A 23,898-nucleotide genomic window follows, 5' to 3' on the forward strand; every position below is an offset into this window, starting at 1 on the left:
TCTTAAGTATGCTTTTTTTTAACTGAGTGCTTACTTTGCAAATTATGAGTGACCAGTTCTGATTTGTTTGTTCTGACTGTAGACACTCACTTGCATCTTCACACTGATTGGTATGGTAAAAACAAAGGCATGTGTAAGCTGGGTAGTGTAAGGCAGGACAAAGTTAGCTAATTTGCCCCCAGCTGTTGTGTACTGTGAACTTTCTTTTGACATAAAATACTGTAAAAGTAAATACAGAGATGGGCGTGAGCACACAATTTCTTTTACTTGTTACTGCACTTATTTTTTACACTTTCATCACCAAATTCAATTCAGGAGGATGATCACTAAAAATAACGTACACTACACCAGTATGCAGGTTATGCTATGGATTATGTTTTACATAAGGGTAATGTCCAGTCAAGAGTTTTGAACATATTTGGCACAACTGAGACAAAACAAAAAAAGTAGCCTATGTGGTGTATACTATATTGCTGCTGTCATCGACACACTTACGCATGGTTAGCTTTCATGCTGGTTTTTGTCAGTGTTTTCTTATAACATGTTTGACATCAAGATACAGTATGTTATGCACTGAATGACAAAAAAGCAAAAATCCAATGTAACTGTACAAAGTTTCATACAAAAATTCACACACTCTAAAATTTTGTTCCACTAGCTTTAGCTTTGATTACAGCATACATTCATCGTGGCATTGTTTCAACTATCTTATGCAATGTGACAACATTTATTTCCATCCAGAGTATCATGAATCAATTTTGGCCGAAATCTTGTATTGAGGACGGGAAAGTCGAACCACTCCGTAAAGTCTTCTCCAGCAAATGCCAAAGACTTTCAATGGGGTTTAGGTCAGGACTCTGTGGTGGCCAATTCATGTGTGAAAATGATTCCTCATGCTCCCTGAACCACTATTTCACAATTTGAGCCCGATGAATTTTGGCAATGTCATCCTGGAATATGCCTGTGCCATCAGGGAAGAAAAGAAATCCATTGATGGGATAACCTGGTCATTCAGTACACTCAGGTACTCATTGCTGTATAATGTTGCTGAGCCCACACATGACCAACTGAAGCAACCCCAGATCATAACATAGCCTCCTTAGGCTTGTACTGTACAGGCACTATGCATGATGGGTGCATCGCTTCATGTGCTTCCTGTCTCACCCTGATGCACCCATCACTTTGGAATAGGCTAAATCTGGATTCATCCGACCACATGACCTTTTTCGATCGCTCCACAGGCCAATCTTTATGCTCCCATGCAAATTGAGTCGTTTTTATCTGATTAGCCTCACACTGATTAGGCCACACAGCTGTTTAGTCCCAATCCTGTAATTTTTTGTCACACTGTGCATGTGGAAATACACTTACTTTCACTATTAAACATAGACATGAGTTCTACTGTCGATTTTTCACGATGTGACTTTTACCAAGCGTTTTAAAAATCTCCGATCACGATCATTCATGATTTTGAACTTTCATTTTTCCAACCATGTTTCTTCCTCAAAGTTGACAGTTCACCACTCTCCTTCCAGGGTTTAATAACGCGTTGGACAATTCTTAACCCAATTCCAGGGATTTCAGCAATCTCCTTAGTTGTTTTCTTTGCTTAATGCAGGCCAATAATTTGCCCCTTCTGAAACACAGTAACATCTTTTCCACGACCACGGGATACTTCTTTTCCGACATGGCTGTTTAAGAAAAGAGAAGCTACACACTGCATCAGTTAGGGTTAAAAGAATTGTCACCAGCTGAAACATATTAATCACAGCAATAATGATCCAATCATAGGCTTTTAAGTATTATTTAAATCCAAACAGCGACTTTTTTTGGCCAGGCACTGTATATCAATGCCATTATCAAATTTAAGGACACGTACAAATGTGGGTTTGAACCCATTTCGGGAAAAATTCCAGTAAATCACATTGATGTTTTGATGCCTTTATTAGACATATAATTTTACATCATACAACAGATAGTTCTGGTCCACTAATCTGATTGTCCAAGTGGCGTTCCAAGTGTAATGATATTTAGTACAACACTGGGACATTTCAGTGACATGTTTGTGTCACTCCACTTGTATGTGTTCACTACATAAAATTCCAATTCTAGCAATAATTTGTTCAACTGAAACTGTTACTAAACTTACTATGAGCTGTTGGTCAGTTTGTGCGTTGGCCATATCACATCTGGAATATTAATTACTTCATATTCAAGTTTTTGTTTATCGAACTGTTGCATACAAGCAATACCACACTCTTAAACATGCTTCAGTGTTGTAAAAAATAAAATATAAAAACCCTACAGTATACTTGCTTCAAAATACTTTTACAGTAATACACAGTCATTCTTTACACAATGGTATTTGTTATGTGAAGAATACATGTTCATCAGCCGCAGTGTATTGTACAATACATGTAGCAACCTGTATCTATTGTACATTGCCCTCAAATGTAGTGTGTAATCAGTTCAATCCTTCTGTTTATTTTTATTCTTCTTTTTCAGGGGTATATGTTTGTCTTCATGTCTCTGTTTGCACATGTAAGCATGCGTGCAAGATTATCTGAGCTAGGTGTGTGTGTGTGTGTGTGCGTGCGTGTGTTTGTGTGTGTGTGGTGTGTGTGAGGTTTTTTCCCCTCTTTCTTTCTCCCAAAAGGAAAGGTTTCATGTTCACTCTCTAACTCGTCCCTGTAGAGGGTCAATTGCAACCAGTTGGCCGCCAGTCTGATCCAAAATAAACATTTGGAGAGAAGGGACTGTATAGGCAGGTACCTGGGGCCTCTGTGTTCTCCCCTTCCTTTTACATTCACACACACACACATGCACGCTCACCCACCCTGCTTTTATATTCCTTAATTTTTTTCTCTTTTATGTGTAAGGGATAGACACACTCCCCTAAGGCTGTGTGTGTATGTCTGTGTGTATCCTTTGTCTTGCGAGTGTGCCCAGCCAATTGTGAGAGCATCTGCTGTCCTCAAATCTTCTCCTGTCTCACCCGAGTCTAAATTCGGAATCACCGGTACCTACTAAATTATATATGTCCCATATTTTGGAGCATATGTCTCTCTGGCATTTTAGGTGTCTCTTTCATGTTGTACTTGTACGTAGGCTTATATGCAGGGCTTCCGGTAGCCAGTAAATACCAGTTAAAACTGTTCTGGATACAGTGTCCAGAAAAAATATTCACTTAAAGGACATATACATTTCAAAGGAAATAAAGTACGTAGAATTTTTAAAGTAAGTAACGTTCTTTTCTACACTTTCTTTTATTCAATAACGCATGTCTCTGTAAATGAATATAGACAATGTGCTGAAGAAAAGAAGCTGCTGTTTAAATGAAGCTTTTTAAGTGTGCTGCCACTGGGGGTTGTCTCATCACCTCCTGCTAGCCTCTTATTCATACAGCCACTGCTGTGGAATCGCTGTCTTCTAGCAAACCACAGCTACAGTGATCGTTTTCAGAACACGAGACAGGAATTGTAGGTTGCTAAATGGTTCCCATTTCTCTTTAATTTCCATTTTCATTTTAGAAAATTAGACAGCAACAACGTGCACATCGTAGCTTAGTAATGCTAACGCCGCTGGTCAGGAGGGTGTGTTTGAGGGATGGACTCTGATAGGTCGGAACCCAAATACGTTATTTAATTACAGAGTTTAAAATTCCACGTCACACAGTTATATACACTCTGTTCAAGTCCGAAAGAAACGTTTCCTCTTATCCAATCCGATATACTTTACAGAATACTTTACTCAATTTCAAAGTTCAAGTTTCCTCAATGTGGTTGATAGTGAGACCTAGCGGCAAATTACCCTACTGTACAATTGTGCATTTGAACAGACAATTGCAAAACAGTCGACCATTAAAAGGTTCTTCCTAAAATCAAGGGTTCCCCTTGGTCTCACATTTGGTCCCCATGAGGAAAACTGCTTAAAAAACCTCCGCTTTTTATTTTATTTCTTAATTTTTGTTACTGAGGTTAGGTTTAGCATCAATTTGCGGCATTAATAATTATCAATGGAAGGTCCACAAGCATTGTAAGACAAACATCTGTCTTTCTTTCTCTGTGTATGTGTGTGTGTGTGTGTGTGTGTGTGTGTGTGTGTGTGTGTGTGTGTGTAGTGGGGTTGGACTATACTGTGCATACTCACAGTTTGAGGCTGATGATGGCTGACTGGTTTAACTGGGATAGGGGAACGGCCTGCACGTCTCAATTTAGCACCCATTAATCACAGCGGCATTTCCTCACATCAGGCCGTCCGTCCGTTAGCCAAGCTAGCACGTTAGCATAATGAGCTCAGGTGACCGGGGAAAAAGGGCTGCTCTGTTCTCTTCCACTGCAGCTGCTATGTGCCGCTTGAGCTCATTAGTAAGACCATGCGGTCAGATTGAGACACCTACTGAACCAATGCCACAGCTTTCACTATTTTAATCAACTTTCTGATGTGCGACATATAAACAATAAGGAGAAGTGCCACTGAAGTGATCCATGTATCAAAGAATGTCAATTAACTCTGCTATGACTAGGTACACAGTGTAAAATCATTGTTTTGTCTATGGAAGCATATAAAAAAAAAAGAATTTTGCTCATGTTAAGTGTATTTATTGAATCTAGTTTTTGATGTCTAACCATGTTGTTTTAAATATTGACAGCACTGAGTTTAAGCATGAGTGTGTGTGTGTGTGTGTGTGTGCGTGTGCACGCAAATACGTGTTTGAGGGGCCCTGTCATCACAAGCAGGAGAGACAGAAATTGAAGTGTGTGTCACTCGGATTAAGCAAGAGTGAAAGCTGGTCAGAGGGGGATGGGGAAACCGGTCTGCTCCTACAGGTGCTTATAATTTGCAGTGTGTGATTAATCATTGTTGTGTTTGTGGGTGACATCGTGTTTAATGGATCTGTCCATCTTCTCTCTCCCCATCCTGGACCAACAGGCTGTGGCACGCTGAGTGGCACCAAGAGGTTACTGTGAAACACACACACACACACACACACACACACTGGCTTCACACATCATCATTATCATATTGCTCATGCATAAACTAGCACAGCACACTCATAGAACTCTAGTGTTAGTAACTGAAGTACTGAAGTAATGGCTCTCATTTATACATTGTGTGTGTGTGTGTGTGTGTGTGTGTGTTTGCTTTGTGTATGGGGCATGCAAGCTGGTCAGTGAAGGCTGTAAATCAGCTGCTCCCTGATGGCACTCTGACAGAAAGGAAGCTAATCTGTCCCCCGTGTGCCATTACAGCTAGCCTCCCAGATCGCCATATATCCTGCTGCTTCCCTCATCTTCTACTCACACATATCCCCACTGCTAGAAATGGTAACACACACACACACATGTTGAACATAAAGTGTCCAAGACTGTGTCAAGAGTTCATGGTCCACATCTGCGCCAGGGATGAGACGTAAGGCGATCCTGTCTTCTTTTTAAAATGATCACTGTTACACCTTTGCCTTGAAATACTGCATCAAACAAGTACTGCAGCCTGTCCCAACAAATTATCTTGTGCGTTTGTATACGTGTCTTCTTGTCGATTAAGCAGTGTTTATTGTTGTGTAACTTTCACATCACTAGAAATGCCAGTGCATTCTTACAATCTGTGGATATACAGTACTTATTCTCACTTCTCACATAACTCTACTATTTCAAGCTGCTGAGTCTATCCAAAATACTCCAGAGGATAATTATCTGTGTGTGTGTGTGTGTGTGTGTGTGTGTGTGTGTCCTTATTTCAATCAGAATTTTCCCCCCACGAATAGTCCAACATATTTTTTCAGTCCACTGTTTAAATTTCCACACTGCTAAAATACCACAGCCTTATGAACAATTTCACCCTGACAGTTTCGAATATGTCTTTGGATTTTTTTTTTTTGACAAATTGCTGGATGAAAAATCCCTGGACATAATCGTATGGTCTGGAGTGTGTCTACCGCTAGAATCTAGACCCTACAATTTTGGAGTTATGGTGCTTGTTTTTGTGCGTGATGCTGAATTTCATTAGTGGTTCCTTGAAGCACCCACTGTGGCGAGAACCACGGCCCAGCTGGCCTCCTCCGTCTCTGAGATCTGCTGAACTCGGCTTGTCATTGTCCTGCCGTGCACTTTCTTGTCCTCTGCAGTCTTCTTTTGTGGAAATACAAGTCTATGGCTTGTGATCTGGGTGGGTTTTGGTTCGATAGAGTTTGTCTGAACCTGTTCAGTTACAGATCATAAAAACGATCTGATAAAGAATGTGCTCTCGTTGCCAGGACGAGTGTTTTAAAAACAAATCTTTAGAGATTCACCCGAGCAATAAAGATTTCGGATATTGGCTTTAGTAGAAGAGCTCTTTTAGTAGCTTGTCAGCACCCCTGTAAAGTCTTTGTGTGTGTGAGAGGGGCATGTTTTTGTATCTTGCTGGGGACCAAATGTACCCACAAGGATAGGAATATATGACGGGGACATAAAAAAAAAATGCAGCTTTTATTTAAAATAAATAAATAAATACTAAAAGAGCCAGAAAGTTTGCTTTTGATTACTGAGATTAAGGGTAGGGTTAGATAGCATTAATTTGCTGCATTCATAATTATGTCGATGGAAGGTCCTCACAAGGATAGTAAGCTAAACGTGTGTGCGAGTATGTGTCTTTCTTTGTTTGCAGTTGTGTCTGTGCCGTCATGTACGCATACATGTATACACTCTCACACATACAAACACAGGGCAGGGCTACACTGCTGATTACATAATTACGGCAACAAACCACCACCGTGTGTAACATAATAACCCACTCTCATCAGCCTCAAACCACCACCATGCCCGCCCAACACTGCTTATGTAATGCTTGGAAGGAGAATGGAGTGTGTGTGTGTGTGTGTGTGTGTGTAAAGAGAGTTCTGTGGAACCCCACCGTTCTGAGGATGTGTGTTTGCCCATTTCTCTTTGAGCCAGGGTGGTGAAACATGTTTTTCTTGTGCTTGGCCAGTTCTAGCTGCATGCGTTTACACTTCAGTAATGGCTTCCTGCTTCAGTCTCTCACGCTAAATCCACAGGACTGCCAGCTCTTATGTTTTTGGCTTGAAACTCATGATATTGAATCCTGTATCATGCTCACACACCACCAAACCACAACTCTTGCCAAAATCATGAAAACACTCCAATAAAACTGCTTCCTGATGAATCATTTTTTATTTTTTAACATTTTTTTTTTTTTTATCATAAGTGCATTTTTTTCATCGTGCCAAACAGAGTGAAAATGCCAACCAAATTCTGCTCTCAATCAGCAGAGAAACATGTTACAGCCAGACAAATGTCACTGTTGTTAGATGCAAGAGATAACTAAAAACTTTCGCTAAATCAAGATGTGCGTATCAACGCGGTGAAATTTTAGATTTGAGATGTCAAACTCAATTTCTACCCAAGCTACACTGGCATTTCTGTATGTTCATAAACTAGAAAACTGAATTCATTTATCTTTATTATCAGTCCATATATCCTGTAGTTTAACATCTAACATCAATAATTTTACCACTTAAAACAGAATTCAGGACTTTTCCAACAACAACAAAAAAAGAGCATAGCAATTTTCATGCACTATTAGATCTTAAAATGTTGGGTTTTTTTAGTTTACCAAATCTTGAAAATATACAGTGTTTAAGAAAAATATTTATTTTATATTTTAGACTTGACACTACTACTACTACCACTACTACTACTGCTATTCATAATAATTAAAAAAAAAAAAGAATAAAAGAGCTGGAGATGCATTTCGGTATTTGGTGTCAATCATTAAAATATGCTAATGACATCCTACTTTCCTCTGGGTTCTCTGGTTTCCTTCCAATGCTCAAAAAACAATAGCTGGATTGGCAACTCTAAATTTCCCCTAAGTGTGTGTGTGTGTGTGTGTGTGTGTGTGTGTGTGTGTGTGTGTGTGTGTGTGCTCAAATAATTTATCTTAGCAAGTGAAAATATCTTGAATATAGTCAAATGTATCTAGTATTTCTTATTATAAGATTACAATAAACAAAATATAAAATCATTAAACCTCTTTCTAGATATTTTACTCATTTCAAGCTTGTAGGTTTCTTAATAATTTTGCTCATTTTAAGCATTTATTTCAGGATAGAAGCAAAATTATCTGCTAATAGAACAAGACTATTTCAAGCTTGAGATGAGACCCATTGGCTTGAAATTGGTTTAATGATCTTATATTTGGTTTATTGTGATCTTATAATAATAAATACTAGATACATTTGACTATATTCAAGGTATTTCCACTTGCTAAGATGTCATTTTTTGCAGTGTGTGTCTGTGTGTGTGTGTGTGTGTGTGTGTGTGTTTGTATACGTGTACCTGCAATGCCGGTATTTTACTTTCTAGGTTTCCACAGAAGAAGAGATTTTATCAATCTCTTTAGTTGCCTGCTGCTCTTTTCTGTTGTTCTCATCTGCATGTGCACCTGGAAGGCAGGCAGCCCTGTTTTCTTTTCCTCTGCCATGACTGGCTCTCGCATTATCCTCTCAGTCAACTGGCCCCATATTGTAAGTGTGTACTCAGTGGCTGACTATAAATTCTCAGTATATACGGATGTGACTGTAGAAATGAGTCTCCTCTACCCTATTCTCCTCCACCAGGGCCTCTGGCCAGTCCACATCCAGGGGCCCTGCTCCCACACTTGTCCAAAGAAACATGGGGTGTTAACAAGTAATTAAAGAATTTACTGCCCCACTAAAGGTCTATTATTGCTGTTCCTGGCCCATAATTGGGTTCATTATCAGCTTTTATGGACTATAGGTGAACGTTTCAGAAACACTGGACACACTCTGTCCTGACCATGTTGAAATTTTGGCTTTGTGCGAGGTCAAACATTTGATATAGTTTAGTAGATATACATATAGTTCACCTACCTTACATTTGTTTTGTGCATGACAGGAGAAATTTGCATGCATTATTTTTGTAAAACATTTAAATGGCTATTCCTGAATGAAACAAAAAACATGCAGGGGTATTTTTCTTGGGCTTCTTGCCAAGGGGGAACAATGCTGTAACTTGGTGGTCATTTTTCTTTGACATTCTCCCATTATAAACCCTCACAACAAATGCAAAGGGGTGAATATCATGGTATCCAGTTTGTCATTAATTTGTAAATGTTGGTTTAATTCATTTGTATTGCTGTATGTGTATGTGTCAGAGAGAGAGAGAAAGAGAGAGAGAGAGAGCGAAAGCACTGCTTGCTCTCCTTTCTCCATCCATCTCTCTCAGCACTGTCCACTAGGTGACAGTAATAACACAGCTCATCCTCTTGAATGATTTGTTGTGAGAGGACACACACAGAGACACACACACCAACTCTGAAAAGCTGAAGGCATCTTATAATGGCATATAATACACAGTAGGAGTGTGTAATTTGTATTGCCTTTAAAATCTATCAGTAACAGTTGAAAAAATTTGGGACCGTGTAAAGATCTTTTCAATCTAGTACCAGCCTGAACAAAGTTGCTTTTACCTGCCAAACACAAACAGGCCTCTCATACATATGACTACTATCAATGCAACTTGACACTGATGTATCTGATACATTAGATAAGCCGATCAGGTTCCAGAATAAAAACAAAAGTAGCTCAGTGACACCTAATTGACAGCATCATGCCTTCCTGGGCATTTTCTGTGGAAATAGAGATGTAAATTTGAGTGGTGTTTGTGTGCATCCATGGCTATAGCATCAGCTACTGTGGACTGTTTTACATTACTCATCCTTATCTGGCCTTTGAGGTTCTCTCAGTAAGGGTGGAACAATAGAACCTGTTCAGCCATGAAGTCATGCAGAGATCCTAAAAAAAAAAATCACATTTCCATCTCTCTCAGAATCTATAGCCCAGCAACAGAGAAACTAAACATTCATATTACATACAGAGACAGAAAATGCACTTTGTAGTTGCAACAGACCGTCCAATCTATAACTAAAGATCTATCATATTCTTCATGTGTGAGGAAGTGCATTTCTATTATTTCCAGTGCATTTCTATTATTGGTGTCTAATCTAATGAAAGATTTCAGATGAGAGCATTTAAAAAACACTTAGTTCACCTTGTTCACCAGTTCTTGAAGGACAACCTGCCACCCCACCCCCCAACACACACAACTCTGAAGACCCTACTAATGTATTTATCCAAATCATTCATGAAGGGAGTGACAGTGCACACTGCAACAGGTGCTAAGACTTCATTTGGTTAGAAGTTTTCCAGAGAATGAATGAGGATTCTATAAAGAAAGGGCAGATCTGTGTCAATATCAGTTACACCAGGATTTGCATTTTATAATCCTCACCCTTTCTGCTCTCTCACTCATCCGCTTCTGTGTGGTTGGCCCTGCCAATGTATTTGCATCCTGTGTCAAGAATCATCTGTTCGGGCCCAGGCATTTAATTATGGCCATGAAGTATGCTGACCATGAGTTTTGCTTTCTGTTGTAGTTGCACTTAGAATGAAGTTTCCTGTTCTTGCTTAATTCATCAGTGTTATTTTATTTTACAATGTTGGATCCTACAATAGAGTGCTTCCCTATCAGAAATGGTTGAACCCTTGATGGATGCTTTTTCTGTGCATTAATGTGTACGTTAACTATCAACGACAATCTTTAATCATCCACTAAACTGAAAATATGTTTTAAAATGTTTTTCCCTGGGGCGCACGGTGGCTTAGTGTTAGCACGTTCGCCTCATACCTCCAGGGTCAGGGGTTCAATTCCCATTGCCCTGTGTGTGTGGAGTTTGCATGTTCTCCCCGTGCTGCAGGGGTTTCCTCTGGGTACTCTGGTTTCCTTCCCCAATCCAAAGACATGCATGGTAGGCTGATTGGCATGTGATTGTGCCCTGTGATTGTGCCCTGTGATTGTGCCCTGTGATGGATTGGCACCCTGTCCAGGGTGTACCCTGCTTTGTGCCCGATGGCCCCTGGGATAGGCTTCAGGTTTCCCCGTGACCCTGAAGGAAGGATAAGCGGTATAGAAGATGGATGGATGGATGTTTTTCTCTCAAAATGTATATTGGTTTTATTTACATTCTAATTGAAGCTAAGTAGATTGTATAGATGATATAAATAAATATTTGATTTGATTGTGTGCTGTAAAAAGAAGTCTGGCATTGCTTCAATGTAATGTCCTGTCACTTGCCTCTGTCCTGCCAAATATCTCCATATGCACATATGTTGAGTTTGTTCTCTACTTTAACTTGGTCTAGGCTTTAGTCAAATATGTATTCAGGAATTACAGTAATTCCAGCAGCCGTGTAACAATTGGCATGACATTTTCAAGACTTGTCCACCCAGGCTTGGTAGCACAAATTCAGATTTTGAGAGCTTGCATAACTTGTAATGCCAAATACTAATAAATTCCAAATGTGATGTTCTATAGAAATCCCTAATAGTCTCATCAAGGTCTCCTGTAGTTCTGACATGTAACTGACAATTTTCAGTAACAGAGATCACTCTTCAGCTAGTTCATTTATTATGTTTTGGGTTTTTTTTTTTCTTCTGCTTAGCAGTTGAGGAACCTAATGCCTCTGTCACTCTCAACACTCCTCCTGGCTAATCAGATTCGCATTGTTACACAGGATGACAAATGGGGCATTGCAGATGCATTGCCTGTTTGTTTAGCATTCCTACATTGATGTGTTTTGAGTAGTATTCAAAAAATTGAGCATGGAGACGTTAGGGATGATGAGGGTTTGCACAATCAGCTACTGGTTCAGCCAGGAATTCATCCAAATTTCTGGGCTGGAATGGCAGACGCCCAAATCACACACTATATCTCTCAGGCAAAGTAATTTTAAAGCAAATATTGACTGAAAAGTTCTTATACACCTGTAAATGAAGTGTGTACTTGTAAGTGTGAAAATTGTAGAACGGTTTCGAACATTTTACAACTATCAACTGCGCAATTGTAAAGCCTCTGGTATACTTCGTTTTTTACGTTAGCGTACGCGCACAATCTTACGTATAGTCTTTTAAATTATGCTCCATTTGACATTTACGGTCGACGCATGCGCATTACAACTTGCACTACCCCTCCTGGCCTACAAGAGTCAGTACAGAGCAGTAAAGCAGGTCTTTTAGTGTGAAGGACGACAATGAAGAAGAATCACAACAACACAAGGAACAACGCTTGGGCAGTCTCTCACCACGATTAGCACCCATATACAAATCCTTACACTCTTTAAGATTTATACAATTATACAAATGCAGGTACTTTCTAATCTGCATTCGTTTCCATCTCTTCTGTTTTTTCTTCGAGTACCTTGAGAATCAACGGTCCTGGATCACTGTTGCCACCTGGTGGAACAACTAAATAGTGCAAAGGAATTAAATGCGCATGTGCGACCTGCGCGTGCTGTGCTCATGACGAAATTTGCGTCATGCGTACTGTACGCTGTTCCTAGCATACACGTAAAAAAGTGAAGCATATTTTCAGCTTAAGGCTTGTAGAGAAAAGTGTAATGAGCAGCTGAGACATTTGCTGTATGTCTCAGGCCAGCTATCCAGAAACAAATTACCATATAAATGTGATTAGGATTTATTAAAAAATATATATATAAGTATCAAGGGTGGTTTTTTTCTTCCTTAAAATATAAGGCCTTAGGCATTCTCTGCCTGATTTAGAGGAGCTTCAATGACTAAGACCTAAGGAGTTGGATGACTCATTGTGATTGTACTTTTCTAGTATTGCAGATAATAATTGTGGCAGTTATCCTCAACTAGAACTGCAAAAGCATGTCGACTATGCACTTTCACGGTCATCAAAATAGTGAACAACTTATTCTTCCCTCACCCTGCTTATGTCTTTAACCTTTTCTCCAAGGTCTTGGTGGAAATTTACATCAGTCTCTGTCCCATTATGATTGATGACACCTGTACACATTGTGCAATCCCTGACTGTCACTATGCTATTTTCTATTTTACTTTTGCACTAAGGCGTGGGAGTGAGAGCTTGGTACTTGCCCAAGCCAAAACTAACTGCTGATAGCAATCTCATTGTGGTGATGTATGATCTTCTCTCAGAGAAGTTATCACAAAATTAGGAATGCAAACTGAGAAGAAGCTGCCTGCTTTTTGGCAGGGGTTTGTTTTGTTTTGTTTTTGATGTCATTTGTCCAGACACATTTTGTGCTCCTAGATATGTAAGAATACAGTAGTGGGAGTTGCAGCTACTATTTGGTCACCAACCATCCTCCCTTCATTTACATGTCTACGTCCAGTGATTTAGCACGCTCTCGTAACACTCTGTGAGAGAATGTTACTCTTCTGTCCCAGGTGAATTTCCATGTGTTCTTGATTGAGCTATATTCAGGCGAAGCTCAGTCCTTGTGGAAAGCTTTGTTACGTGGTAGATAATGCATAAAAAAAAATGCACATTTAGTCAAGAGTCCTTTCAAATGGGTGTTTATTCGTTTCTGTATCACTTCATTTGTTAAAATATTTTAAACACCCTATGTGCAATGAGCAATTCTTGAATCCTTGAAGGCGGTTGGTCTTGCTTGGAGCAAGTAAATGTGCGTTGACTATACTAACTCTTAAACTATAGACTATACTATACTAGATTAGACTATACTAAATTTATGATAGTGATTAATGTTAATGCTGTTGTAGGTGAAACACAATTGTGCTTCCTCCACTAAATTTGCAACAATTATACCAGTAAGCAGCAACACCACCATATCCACAAAATATTGTTGTGTTCCTGTGCTCACACTTTGGTTACTTCTTCAATAGGCTTCAGTAGGCTTCAGCACATTCCAACAAGTATTCCAGTGCACAAAGAACACACTGAACACGCCTCGTTATAATCACTCCCCTAGCCGGTTCCAAACACTAGTTATAAGCCAGATAAAGCTCATTTTAGCTCCCAAGGAAGTGTCTCGGAGTGCATTTCCTTTTCTGACTTGCATCACCACATACCCACTATGACACAGACAGGGAATTTGTACACACCCATATAAATGGTAAATGGCACACTTATATAGCACTTTTATCCAAAGCGCTTTACACTGTGTCTCATTCACCTATTCACACACACACACCAATGGTAACAGAGCTGCCATGCAAGGCGCTAACTTGCCTTCGGGAGCATATATGGAGCATATAGGCAGCTCACTTAAACTAGAACTATATGTCTGCAGGTCACTGCTTATTTGGAAAAATTATTTTACAGTTGATCATAATTGGCTTACTTCACAATACATAAATTTCTTAGCCATTTGGTATACTCATGTAATGTGGCCTCATAGAGAGCTTGGTATAATGACATATTATATAGAATTTAGAAGTACTGCTCCATGCAACTGCTACATGGACTTGCTGGCTATGTGTCAGCTACAGTAGCTGCATATGACAGGAGCTGTCAATGCTATTGTGGTTCAGAGACAAAAGATAACACCAAATAATTGTACCCAATAATATTTCATCCAGTGGTGCAGAACTAAGCTTGAAACAGCAACCAGATGGTATGCCAGAAACTGTGGTCCACAAATACTCAACATATTCTTCAGAGGAGTAGCTGAGCAGAGAATGGGAGAGGAGTATATGATCTCCTGTATTCCTCACTTAAATGGGACAGTATATGTTCCTTTCTCTAGGCAGTAAATATTAGTTAAGTGTTCTATGAAGTGTCTAGGGAATTGCTGCTAAACACAGTGTTGACAGCCCAAGAAACCTTTTGATGTAACAGTGCGCTTTGTTATTGTGTTTAAAAGAAATGTTGTGAGTGACACTATGCTCTATTTATGCATGAACACGGTCTGTGCATGGTTGACTTCAAAATATGCTGAATTTGAGCAGTGAGTAGTTTTTATTTTAAAATGATATTTTGTATACATTACATTCTGTGGATTGGATATTAGGATTTTGATCATAAAAATTTTCTTTTGCCAAATAGTTGTCAACATTTAGCTAGTAGTGGGGGCTTTAAGCTGTTGCCTCCTCTACTAAAGCATGCCACTCTTGTACCTTATCCATGCTTATACAGGGTTATTGATGTCCCAGGCCTCAGTGAATTGCAACACAACTTCTGCTCACTCCTAGCAATTTATTTGTTCTTGTAGTGATCATGTGGAGGAAATGTCTCAGTACCTCTTTTGGTCTATCTGTCTCCCCCACCTCTTAGCTGCACCCTTAAATCCATCCATATGGAGCACACTAAAAATGGCCATGGTTTATCCCTGGCTCTTTTCACCTTGTTTGTGCGTTTCCCCTTTTCTGTAGGAGACGATAACTCTTGTCTCGGTGCTTAAGTGGGGAGATTTTCCCCTAAGATGGAGTTCATTAGAGTCAAATGAGTGACAGGCTCTCGTGGCCTCGTGCTGGTTCTTACCTTTGATCTGCCGCCTGCGTTAGGCCCTCTCATACAGGGCTGAACGGCTCCTACCGCACATTTACATGCCCATGTGCTTGCTCACTGAGCTACTCACTGTCTAAATTGGGATATATATTAAAGTATAGGTTATATTAAACTAGGCCATATATTTATAGTATGTGTTCACTGGAATGACATTGGCGACAACGGAAACAGCTTCTATGTTCATGAGCCTCTGTTACCTGAATGATGTGTTGCCTTAATAAGGTCCATGATCATCCAGCAATGCTGACGGTTTTCCCAGGCTTCAGCTCCTTTATTTCACTTCACTCCTCCTCTGGACAAATGAAAGTCATTAATGGACCATAATTATTAATGGACCACCATAATTATTCCCCTGTTAGACCATGATTCATTAATTATAATCCTTTCTTTGTTGCTGTCCACTGGGACATAAAGTGGATCTGACTCAGCCACTGGCAAAGGTTTTTACATACAAAAGGACTGGAATTAGATATTTCACCTTTCTCCCTTTACTATCTATGCCACTTTTGCTTTAGAAAACATGTTGAAATCTTTTTGTTACTTATTAGTGGGTTTACTCTAAACTACATTTGACACTTCTGGATCATACTTATGGCAATGTGCTAATATTAGCTGGAAATGCCCAGGATTAAGTATCAACAGTGAACTGTTATTTCACTCTGGTATTTCTCCTGATAATTTCCTTCCTGGAAAACCCCTAAGGAGATAGTGTCTTGTTTATGGACAATATATTTAATAGAGCAAATTAGAATGAGTGCCGTATTGCTGAACAGCTGTGTACACATGGTGAAATCTGTGAGAGAAGCCATTAAAGTCAATAGCAGTGTGGCAATGAGAATCCGAGTTTAGAGGCTAAACTGAGAAAGAGTCCCTGTGTTCCATAATCTCTTTGAGACTCTTAACCTCTTAACTCTAGGGATCTCACTTATCTTCTTCTACTGTTTAAACAGCCATACCTTTGATTATTGTGCTGCAAGTTAGTCAAGCTGTGAGCATCTTTCAAGCAAAAAACAAAACAAAAAAACTTTTACAATTCCTCGCTGTCATGAAGTGTTTGGTGCAAAACAGGCATTGAACTAGCCCTTGCCTATTTACATAGCAAGAAGCCAACCCAGATAGAGTTTCAACCATTGTTGCATTTTCATTCAGTGGAACTTGATCTGTCTGGTAGCTGCTGTAAACACAGAGCCAAGAGTAGGCTTTCACAGTGTGAAATCAGCATTATTCACAATGTGTTAAACTGTCTAAACTGTGTCCTGTCACCGCTATAGTCCTGATGCTCTGGAATGCTGATGAAGCATAATTAATTCATAGATTACTATAGCTTCTATACATGCTGATTTATACAGTGCTGAACAGAAATAGAGTGAATTGGACTTTGGCGATTTTATTGTTTTACAGCTGTACCTCAACAGTGTTTATAACAATATTTACAATATCATATAAGATTATATAAGATAATACATTTACATTTATTCATTTAGCAGACACTTTTAACCACAACAACTTACAAATGAGGAAATACAAGCAAAGCGATGTATCAAGCGGAGAACAATACAAGTAGTGCTACCATGCAAGATTTTTAATTGAGTTCTAGAGAAGCAAAGTGTGCAGAGTAGAGGTGTAAGAGCCAGAGTAAGGGTTTTGGGGTTTTTTTTTTTGTTGCTGTTTTAGGGGTTAGTTACGTGCTCACAGAAGAGGTGGGTCTTTAGCTGTTTTTTGAAGATAGTTTCAGATTCTGCTGTCCGGGTTGAGGTTGGAAGTTCATTCCACCACTGAGGGACACAGGGCTCTACGGTAATCATTTCTTTTAGGAGCACAAGTGCTCCTAATTACAAATATTTAGGAGCACAGTCCAAAATTTAGGAGCACGGCTGAAGTTTAGTTTTTTTTTTTTAGAGATGGTAACATTAATGTGCCACAATATAACACACAAGTAGGCATGAGAAAACTTGAGCTTGTGAATTATGACAGAATATAGGTACATATTGTGAGCCATGACAAATTAATTTACCTTCTGATAAACTAAATTTAACATTTTCAGTTAATTTTACAGGCTGTATGCAAGAAACAACAACCGTTAACCTGTTTACCTTGAAAACAAATACAATAAACATCAATGTTCAGTGTTTGAAGTCTGCTCCTCTTAAATGTATTTAAAGCTGCACTATTAGACATTTTCCACTGTCATGGTTCTGGGCTGGAGTCAGTTCTCAAACCACTCTGTGTATATTGTGTATATTGTGTATATATCTGAATAATCTCATGTAGGATGTGATTGGGTGAGTTCATTTACCCGTCAGATGGGAAGCGCTTTAGTTTAATGTTGTTCATTACTGATGCTCCAATCAGGATTTTTACAGACGATACTGATTCCTTTCATCTTGATCGACCGATACCGATCCAGATACCAATCTTTTTTTGTTTAAGCTTTAATCAGGAGGTCTGTCATAAACAGTTAAATGTAAGCTCTCTGCTCATGGTCACTGTTAATTGAATTCAAATAATAGCAATGAGAAATACTGTTGGTTAATTGATTAATAAACACGCATAAAATATTTATTTTTAAATATCTTATACAATGAAGAGTCCTGACTAACACAGCCATATTAGGAAAAAGAAGGCTAATAGCCTTCTAAGGAAATAGCTTACTAAGCTTAATGTCAAATTGATATTAAATGCAACCCATAGTAATTAAACATTATTTCATTTCTCATTTTATTTATATTTTATGAATTTGTTATCGTATCAATTTTTTATATTAAATTATTTATTTATAACTAAGCACATTTTCTGTATTTACATTTTATTCGTTTTTTTGTTTGTTTGTTTGTTTATTAGTTTTAGATCGGTGTTGATAATATTGTACCATGTCTGCTGATAATATTGCCTTTTTGGGGGTTTAAATCAAAACATGAAAACTAGAGTTGACTTTTCTAGTGATATCTGGCAACCGTGCATTTAAATGAAGTGAATGCGCTGTTTATTAGAGTTGGTGAAGAGAGTGAAGGAAAGTGGCAGTGTACTGTATGTTTGCAGACTGAACAGTTGCTGCTCTTGATTATGATTGCTGAGGAATTATTTAATAAAGAAGTTTGAAATAAACCCACCTTGTAGCGTTAGCATTATTATTAATTTACTCCGCCCGATGCCGCTGTGTCTACACGAGCAGGTCACAGTCGCAGGTGCAGGCCATTTTGGTGATCAAGAAAAGATGGCGGTTTGTGAGATTGGGAAGTTGAGAGAAGCAGATGATGTACAGTGTTACTCTTCATCATAATGGCTTCTCTGTAGTATTTACACACTTGTTCGGTTGACTGAGGTGATGAAAAGCAGTGTGAAAGTAATTGTTGCGTGGTGTAGATGTATTTTAGATTTCTTCTAGTTTTTATTCCGTTTATATTATACAACTTAGAACAGGTCACTCGCACCGGTGCGAATATATATATTTTTTCACAGTCGCACAAAGTACTTTTCAGTCGCAAATGCCAGTGAAATGGTCGCACTGTAGAGCCATGGAACAGTTAGTGTGAAGGGTCTGGAAAGGGACCTTGAGCCACGCTGAGTAGGCACTACTAAGCGTTGGTCATTAATCGATCGCAGATTACGTGAGGGAATGTAAGCTTTCAGGAAAGTGTTAGGGGAGGTTAGGGGGGTGCTGATCCAGACAAGGTCTTGTACGTGAGCATCAATGCCTTGAATTTGATGCGGGCAACTACAGGAAGCCAGTGGAGGGAGATGAAGAGGGGTATGACATGGGTCCTTTTGGGCTGGTTGAAGACGAGACGTGCTGCTGCATTTTGAATCATCTGCAGGGGTTTGATGGAGCTGGGTGGGAGGCCCGAGAGTAGTGCATTGCAGTAGTCCAGTTTCGATATGACAAGGGCCTATTGTGTATAATACCATATATAAGATAATACACTATAAGATTAAAGCAGGTCTGCTTTTTAAGTGTATTTTTTTAAGCAGCTCTTTTTAAGTATGTCTTTGACATCTATGCCTGAATCCTGTATAGGTTTATTTTTTTACCTGTCAGTATCTTTTATAAATAAAGCTTTTATATTTGTAGTACAAGGATGACAGTGAAGGCTCTAGAGAATAATTTCCTTTATAGAATGTTATATAATTATTTTTTTTAATTGTGAGAAAACCTCTTTGTGACACTTTATGGAAGTGGAAGTAAATTTTGAAGAACGTCTGCTATGGGGCAGCTTATTGCTGTCTAACTGTGAGAGTTTCTAATGTAGAATGTAGGGTTAGATATAAATGGTTCAGAATGTAACTGCTACGAGGCTGAATATCTGTGTTCAGATCAGCATTACATTGGAGATCATTTTGACTCGGCATCAAGAAAAGCAAGTAGACATGCAATCAGATGTCAAATTCAAATCTCACCAGGCTTCAAAACCAACTACAAAGCATGTAATAATAAACAGGTCTTGACAAAGAAACTGGAGTGCATAATTAACATTTGGATTGCAATGTATTTTTTAATGGTTAATGCCTAGAGCAAAAGTCAGCAAGTTAGCTCAGCTTATCTCAGCTCAACTTCACGTCCCTTGGGGCCAGTGCAACTTGCCACCTGCATCCATTTTGTGTGGATAATAGATAGAAGTACAGTTTTCTTTATAATATTTGCCATAGTCTGCCATTCTGAAGTGCTAATGGAACATTAAATACTGTGCCCTTCACTAATATTGGCATCCTTGGTAAATATGAGCAAAGAAGGCTGTGAAAATTTGTCTTTATTGTTTAACCTTTTGATCTTTTTTTTTTTTAAAGAATTCACAAAAATACTCTGCTCTCATGGATATCAAACAATTGTAAACACAACACAGGTTTATTTAAAAAATCTCTTAAATAAAAAAAATATTAAATATATATGTGCAACAGTTATTGGCACCCTTTTAGTCAGTACTTTGTGCTACCTCCCTTTGCCAAAATAACAGCTCTGAGTCTGCTCCTATACTTCCTGATGAGGTTGGAGAATACATCTGAGACCATTCCACCATACAAAATCTCTCCAGATCCTTCAAATTTGGAGGTCCACGCTGGTGGACTCTCCTCTTCAGTTCACCCCACAGGTTTTCTATGGGTTTCAAGTCAGGGGACTGGGATGGCCATGGCAGGACCTTGATTTGGTTGTCAGTAAACCATTTTTGTGTTGATTTTGATGTATGTTTTGGATCATTGTCCTGCTGGAAGATCCAACCACAGCCCATTTTAAGCTTTCTGGCAGAGGCAGTCAGGTTTTCATTTAATATCTGTTGATATTTGATAGAGTCCATGATGCCATGTATTTTAACAAAATGTCCAGGTCCTCTGGCAGAAAAATAGCCCCAAAATATTCACCACCAGATTGCCTCTCTGCCGCTCTGTGTGCACCAAAACCACCTCTGGTGTTTATTGTCCAAAAGCTCTATTTTGGTTTCATCTGACCATAGAACCCGATCCCATTTGAAGTTCCAGTAATTTCTGGCAAACTGAAGATGCTTGAGTTTGTTTTTGGATGAGAGTAGAGGCTTTTTTATTGAAACCCTTCCAAACAACTTGTGGTGATGTAGGTGACTTCAGATTTGGAGACTTTCTGACCCCAAGACGTAACTATCTTCTGCAATTCTCCAGCTGGGATCCTTGGAGATTTTTTGGCTACTCGAACCATCCTCTTCAAAGTGTGTTGAGACAATACAGACACATTTCCAATTCCAGATTGGTTCATAACTGGAACTTCTTAATTATTGCCCTGATGGTGGAAAATGGGCATTCTTAAAGCCAGTGAAGCTCAACAACCTTTTGCCGCACATCATAGCTTTATTCCTTGGTCTTACCCATTGTTATGAATGACTAAGGGAGTTTGGCCTATGTGTTCTCATATTCATACCCCTTTGAAACAGGAAGTCATGGTTGAACAATTTCCTGTTCCTAGTCAATTTTTTAGGTGTACTAAAAAATTTAAATATCAATAGAAATACACATATCTTTTTCTGATATGAATTCATAACGGTGCCAATAGTTGTTGCACACCTATATTTAACAAAAATATTTTATATAAACCTGTGTTGTGTTTGCAATTGTTTGATATCCATGAAAGCAGAATATTTTTGTGAATTTTTTGAACAATATATCAAAAGGTTAAAAAATACATACAATTTTTCACAGCCTTCTTTCCTCATATTTACCAACGGTGCCAAAATTAGTGGAGGGCACTGTATGTTTTTACTCCTTTTATATTTCCTTTTGTGAAGGAAATATATTTTGTATTGTACAATGTTTTAGAGAAATGTTGGAAAATCTTCAACTTTTACCTATTTGTATTTCTCACACAGGCTATGCTGTACTTTTTAAATTAACTGTCGTCTTAGCTAGGAGAAAAAATCGATTCCAGTATTCAGATCAATTAAGCGACAATTTACTACTAGTTCTTAGTCACACGTGTTGTAATACTAAGGATAGTTCACCACTCAAGGATTCCAAATGTTTGTGTGTGTTACAGTAAAGTATGCGGGGTATTGCAGTGATACACCATTGACATCATAGCAAAAATAACACAACAAATAAACAAAACCATAACAGTCTAACAAATGAGGTTAAAGTTTTGCAATGCTGCACTATAGAATACTATTGACAAATAACATAATAGGTGCTAATTTGATGCTGGAATATCCTTTTAACTTGACTATCTGTATGGAAGCAAAAGGAAAACCTTTTTCCCAATGTTCCCTGTAGAAAGCATTGTAGATGAAGTCTTTTTTTATTATTGATTGTGGAAGTGTATTTAAGCATGTTTAGAATTCAGCTCTCAATATAAATCTGATGAAAAATACTCATAATTTTGGTTATATAGAAAAGTGGGATGGCCCTCTAAAAAATACCTTCACTGGTACCTCTTTATGGATATGTATTTGTATCTATGGATGTATGCATCTATAAAAAGCTGCTTTTCTCCACTATAGGCTAACTGAATTGACATTTTCAAGTCAAATGTGCTGGAGTATTGAGATAACACCTAAAAAAATTTACTGTCCAGTTATTTGTGAACTGCACAGTATTTGTATGAATTACCAATCAGAGGAGAAGTTGACTTGATTGCATTGACTATAATCAACAAAGTCAGACTGTAGAAAAAATGCATGATTATAATGGCTTGTTAACCAAGCAAGCAACCATACCAGACCATTTGCCACAGCTCTGTATGTGATTGATTTTTGCAAAGAGCCTCACCACATGGTTGTCCAGTGAAGTGGTAATAGGACAAAAGCACAATGTAAGTGATGAAGGCAATGGTCTTGCCAAGTGGTTCCCGTCAGATGTGTGGTTGAGGAACTATTGCAGAGGCATTTTGAGGGAATCCCCTCTGTATAATCATGGCAGGTGAACATACGCATACTCAACACAAGGACATATGGTTTACAGAAATCTGACGCTTTGTATTTATAAATGTATGGATCTTGGTTTCTCCTAATTTTTATGTGGTTAAAATATTTGCAGATTAAAGTTTTCTACAGCAGAACATTTATTTTTCATGGCATGAACTTTCTACTGAGTTTCCTCTTGGATCTGCGGGTTTTAGAAATGTGGTGGTTTGATATAATCTGAAGCATTAAAATTAATAAAAATTACATTACAGAACAAGGTGCACTTTTTATGTCTGGACATTAAAGAGAGTAATCTAATTGTTTGTTTTCTCTTTAGGTCTGGTGGAGATATGTCTGATGCACCCTCTGGATGTCGTGAAGACCAGGTAACAGAAAATGCAGAATGATTTCCCCATAAATAACTCAAACACATTAATCCTTCGTTGGATTGCAGAAGCTAGACAGGCCTATATTTCTGAATGCTTTTAATACATATCTTTGTTCCTCTGTGTTTTCCAAATATGGGCTGGACAGGCATGCATATGGGCACTAGAGCCAAGAGTCTAAATCATTTTGGGAAAATGAAATGCATCATTTACCCATGCCCGAAATGTTTAATACTTTTAATATTCACAAATCATTCACACTTTTACCTCATTATTCCTTTGAACTCTATCCCTTGTTCTAGGCCTATGGTTGTAAAAACCAAAAGGAACATAAAAAAGAATGAGTCTTGATTGGTGCATGGCGAATGTTGAAGCTCATGAATTAATTTTCTTCCCCTGTGTTATATGAGAGAGATTGAAAGGCGAGGGTGGAGGGTGATCGGGGCCCTCACACCAAAGCTACTCAGTGGGTAGTAAACAGGTCGTGGGCCACTCCTAAACCTTTATGGCCTCTATGTGCCCTGCCAAGACCCTGGCTCTCCTGCTAACATGCTTACACGCCCGCACACACACACACACACACACACACACGTATGTATATTCCTGCACACATATGTATGTGCACATACATTTACTCTTTGCTGTAGTCATTTGCAGTATATAAATCTGGACGTTTTGAATTGAAAGATGTGTGATAGTTTTGCTAAAGAAGCCACAACAAAAACAAGGCAAAAGTAGATTAAACATAAGTACATGGGTTCATACAAATTGATATGTGATATT

The 23,898-nt window shown here is 38.6% G+C and overlaps 1 protein-coding gene across 2 annotated transcripts in view; it reads left to right on the forward strand.

Annotated features, from left to right (window-relative positions):
* slc25a21 (solute carrier family 25 member 21) overlaps positions 1–23,898 on the forward strand; it is a 98,936-nt gene that overhangs the window by 40,470 nt on the left and 34,568 nt on the right. For both annotated transcript variants that reach the window (XM_053632591.1, XM_053632592.1), the window contains exon 3: positions 23,067–23,115. In XM_053632591.1, coding sequence (XP_053488566.1) covers positions 23,067–23,115 — 49 coding nt within the window. The remainder of the gene's footprint in view (positions 1–23,066; positions 23,116–23,898) is intronic.

The sequence above is a fragment of the Ictalurus furcatus genome, chromosome 9, assembly GCF_023375685.1.
Source record: "Ictalurus furcatus strain D&B chromosome 9, Billie_1.0, whole genome shotgun sequence".
Classification (NCBI taxonomy): Eukaryota; Metazoa; Chordata; class Actinopteri; order Siluriformes; family Ictaluridae; genus Ictalurus; species Ictalurus furcatus.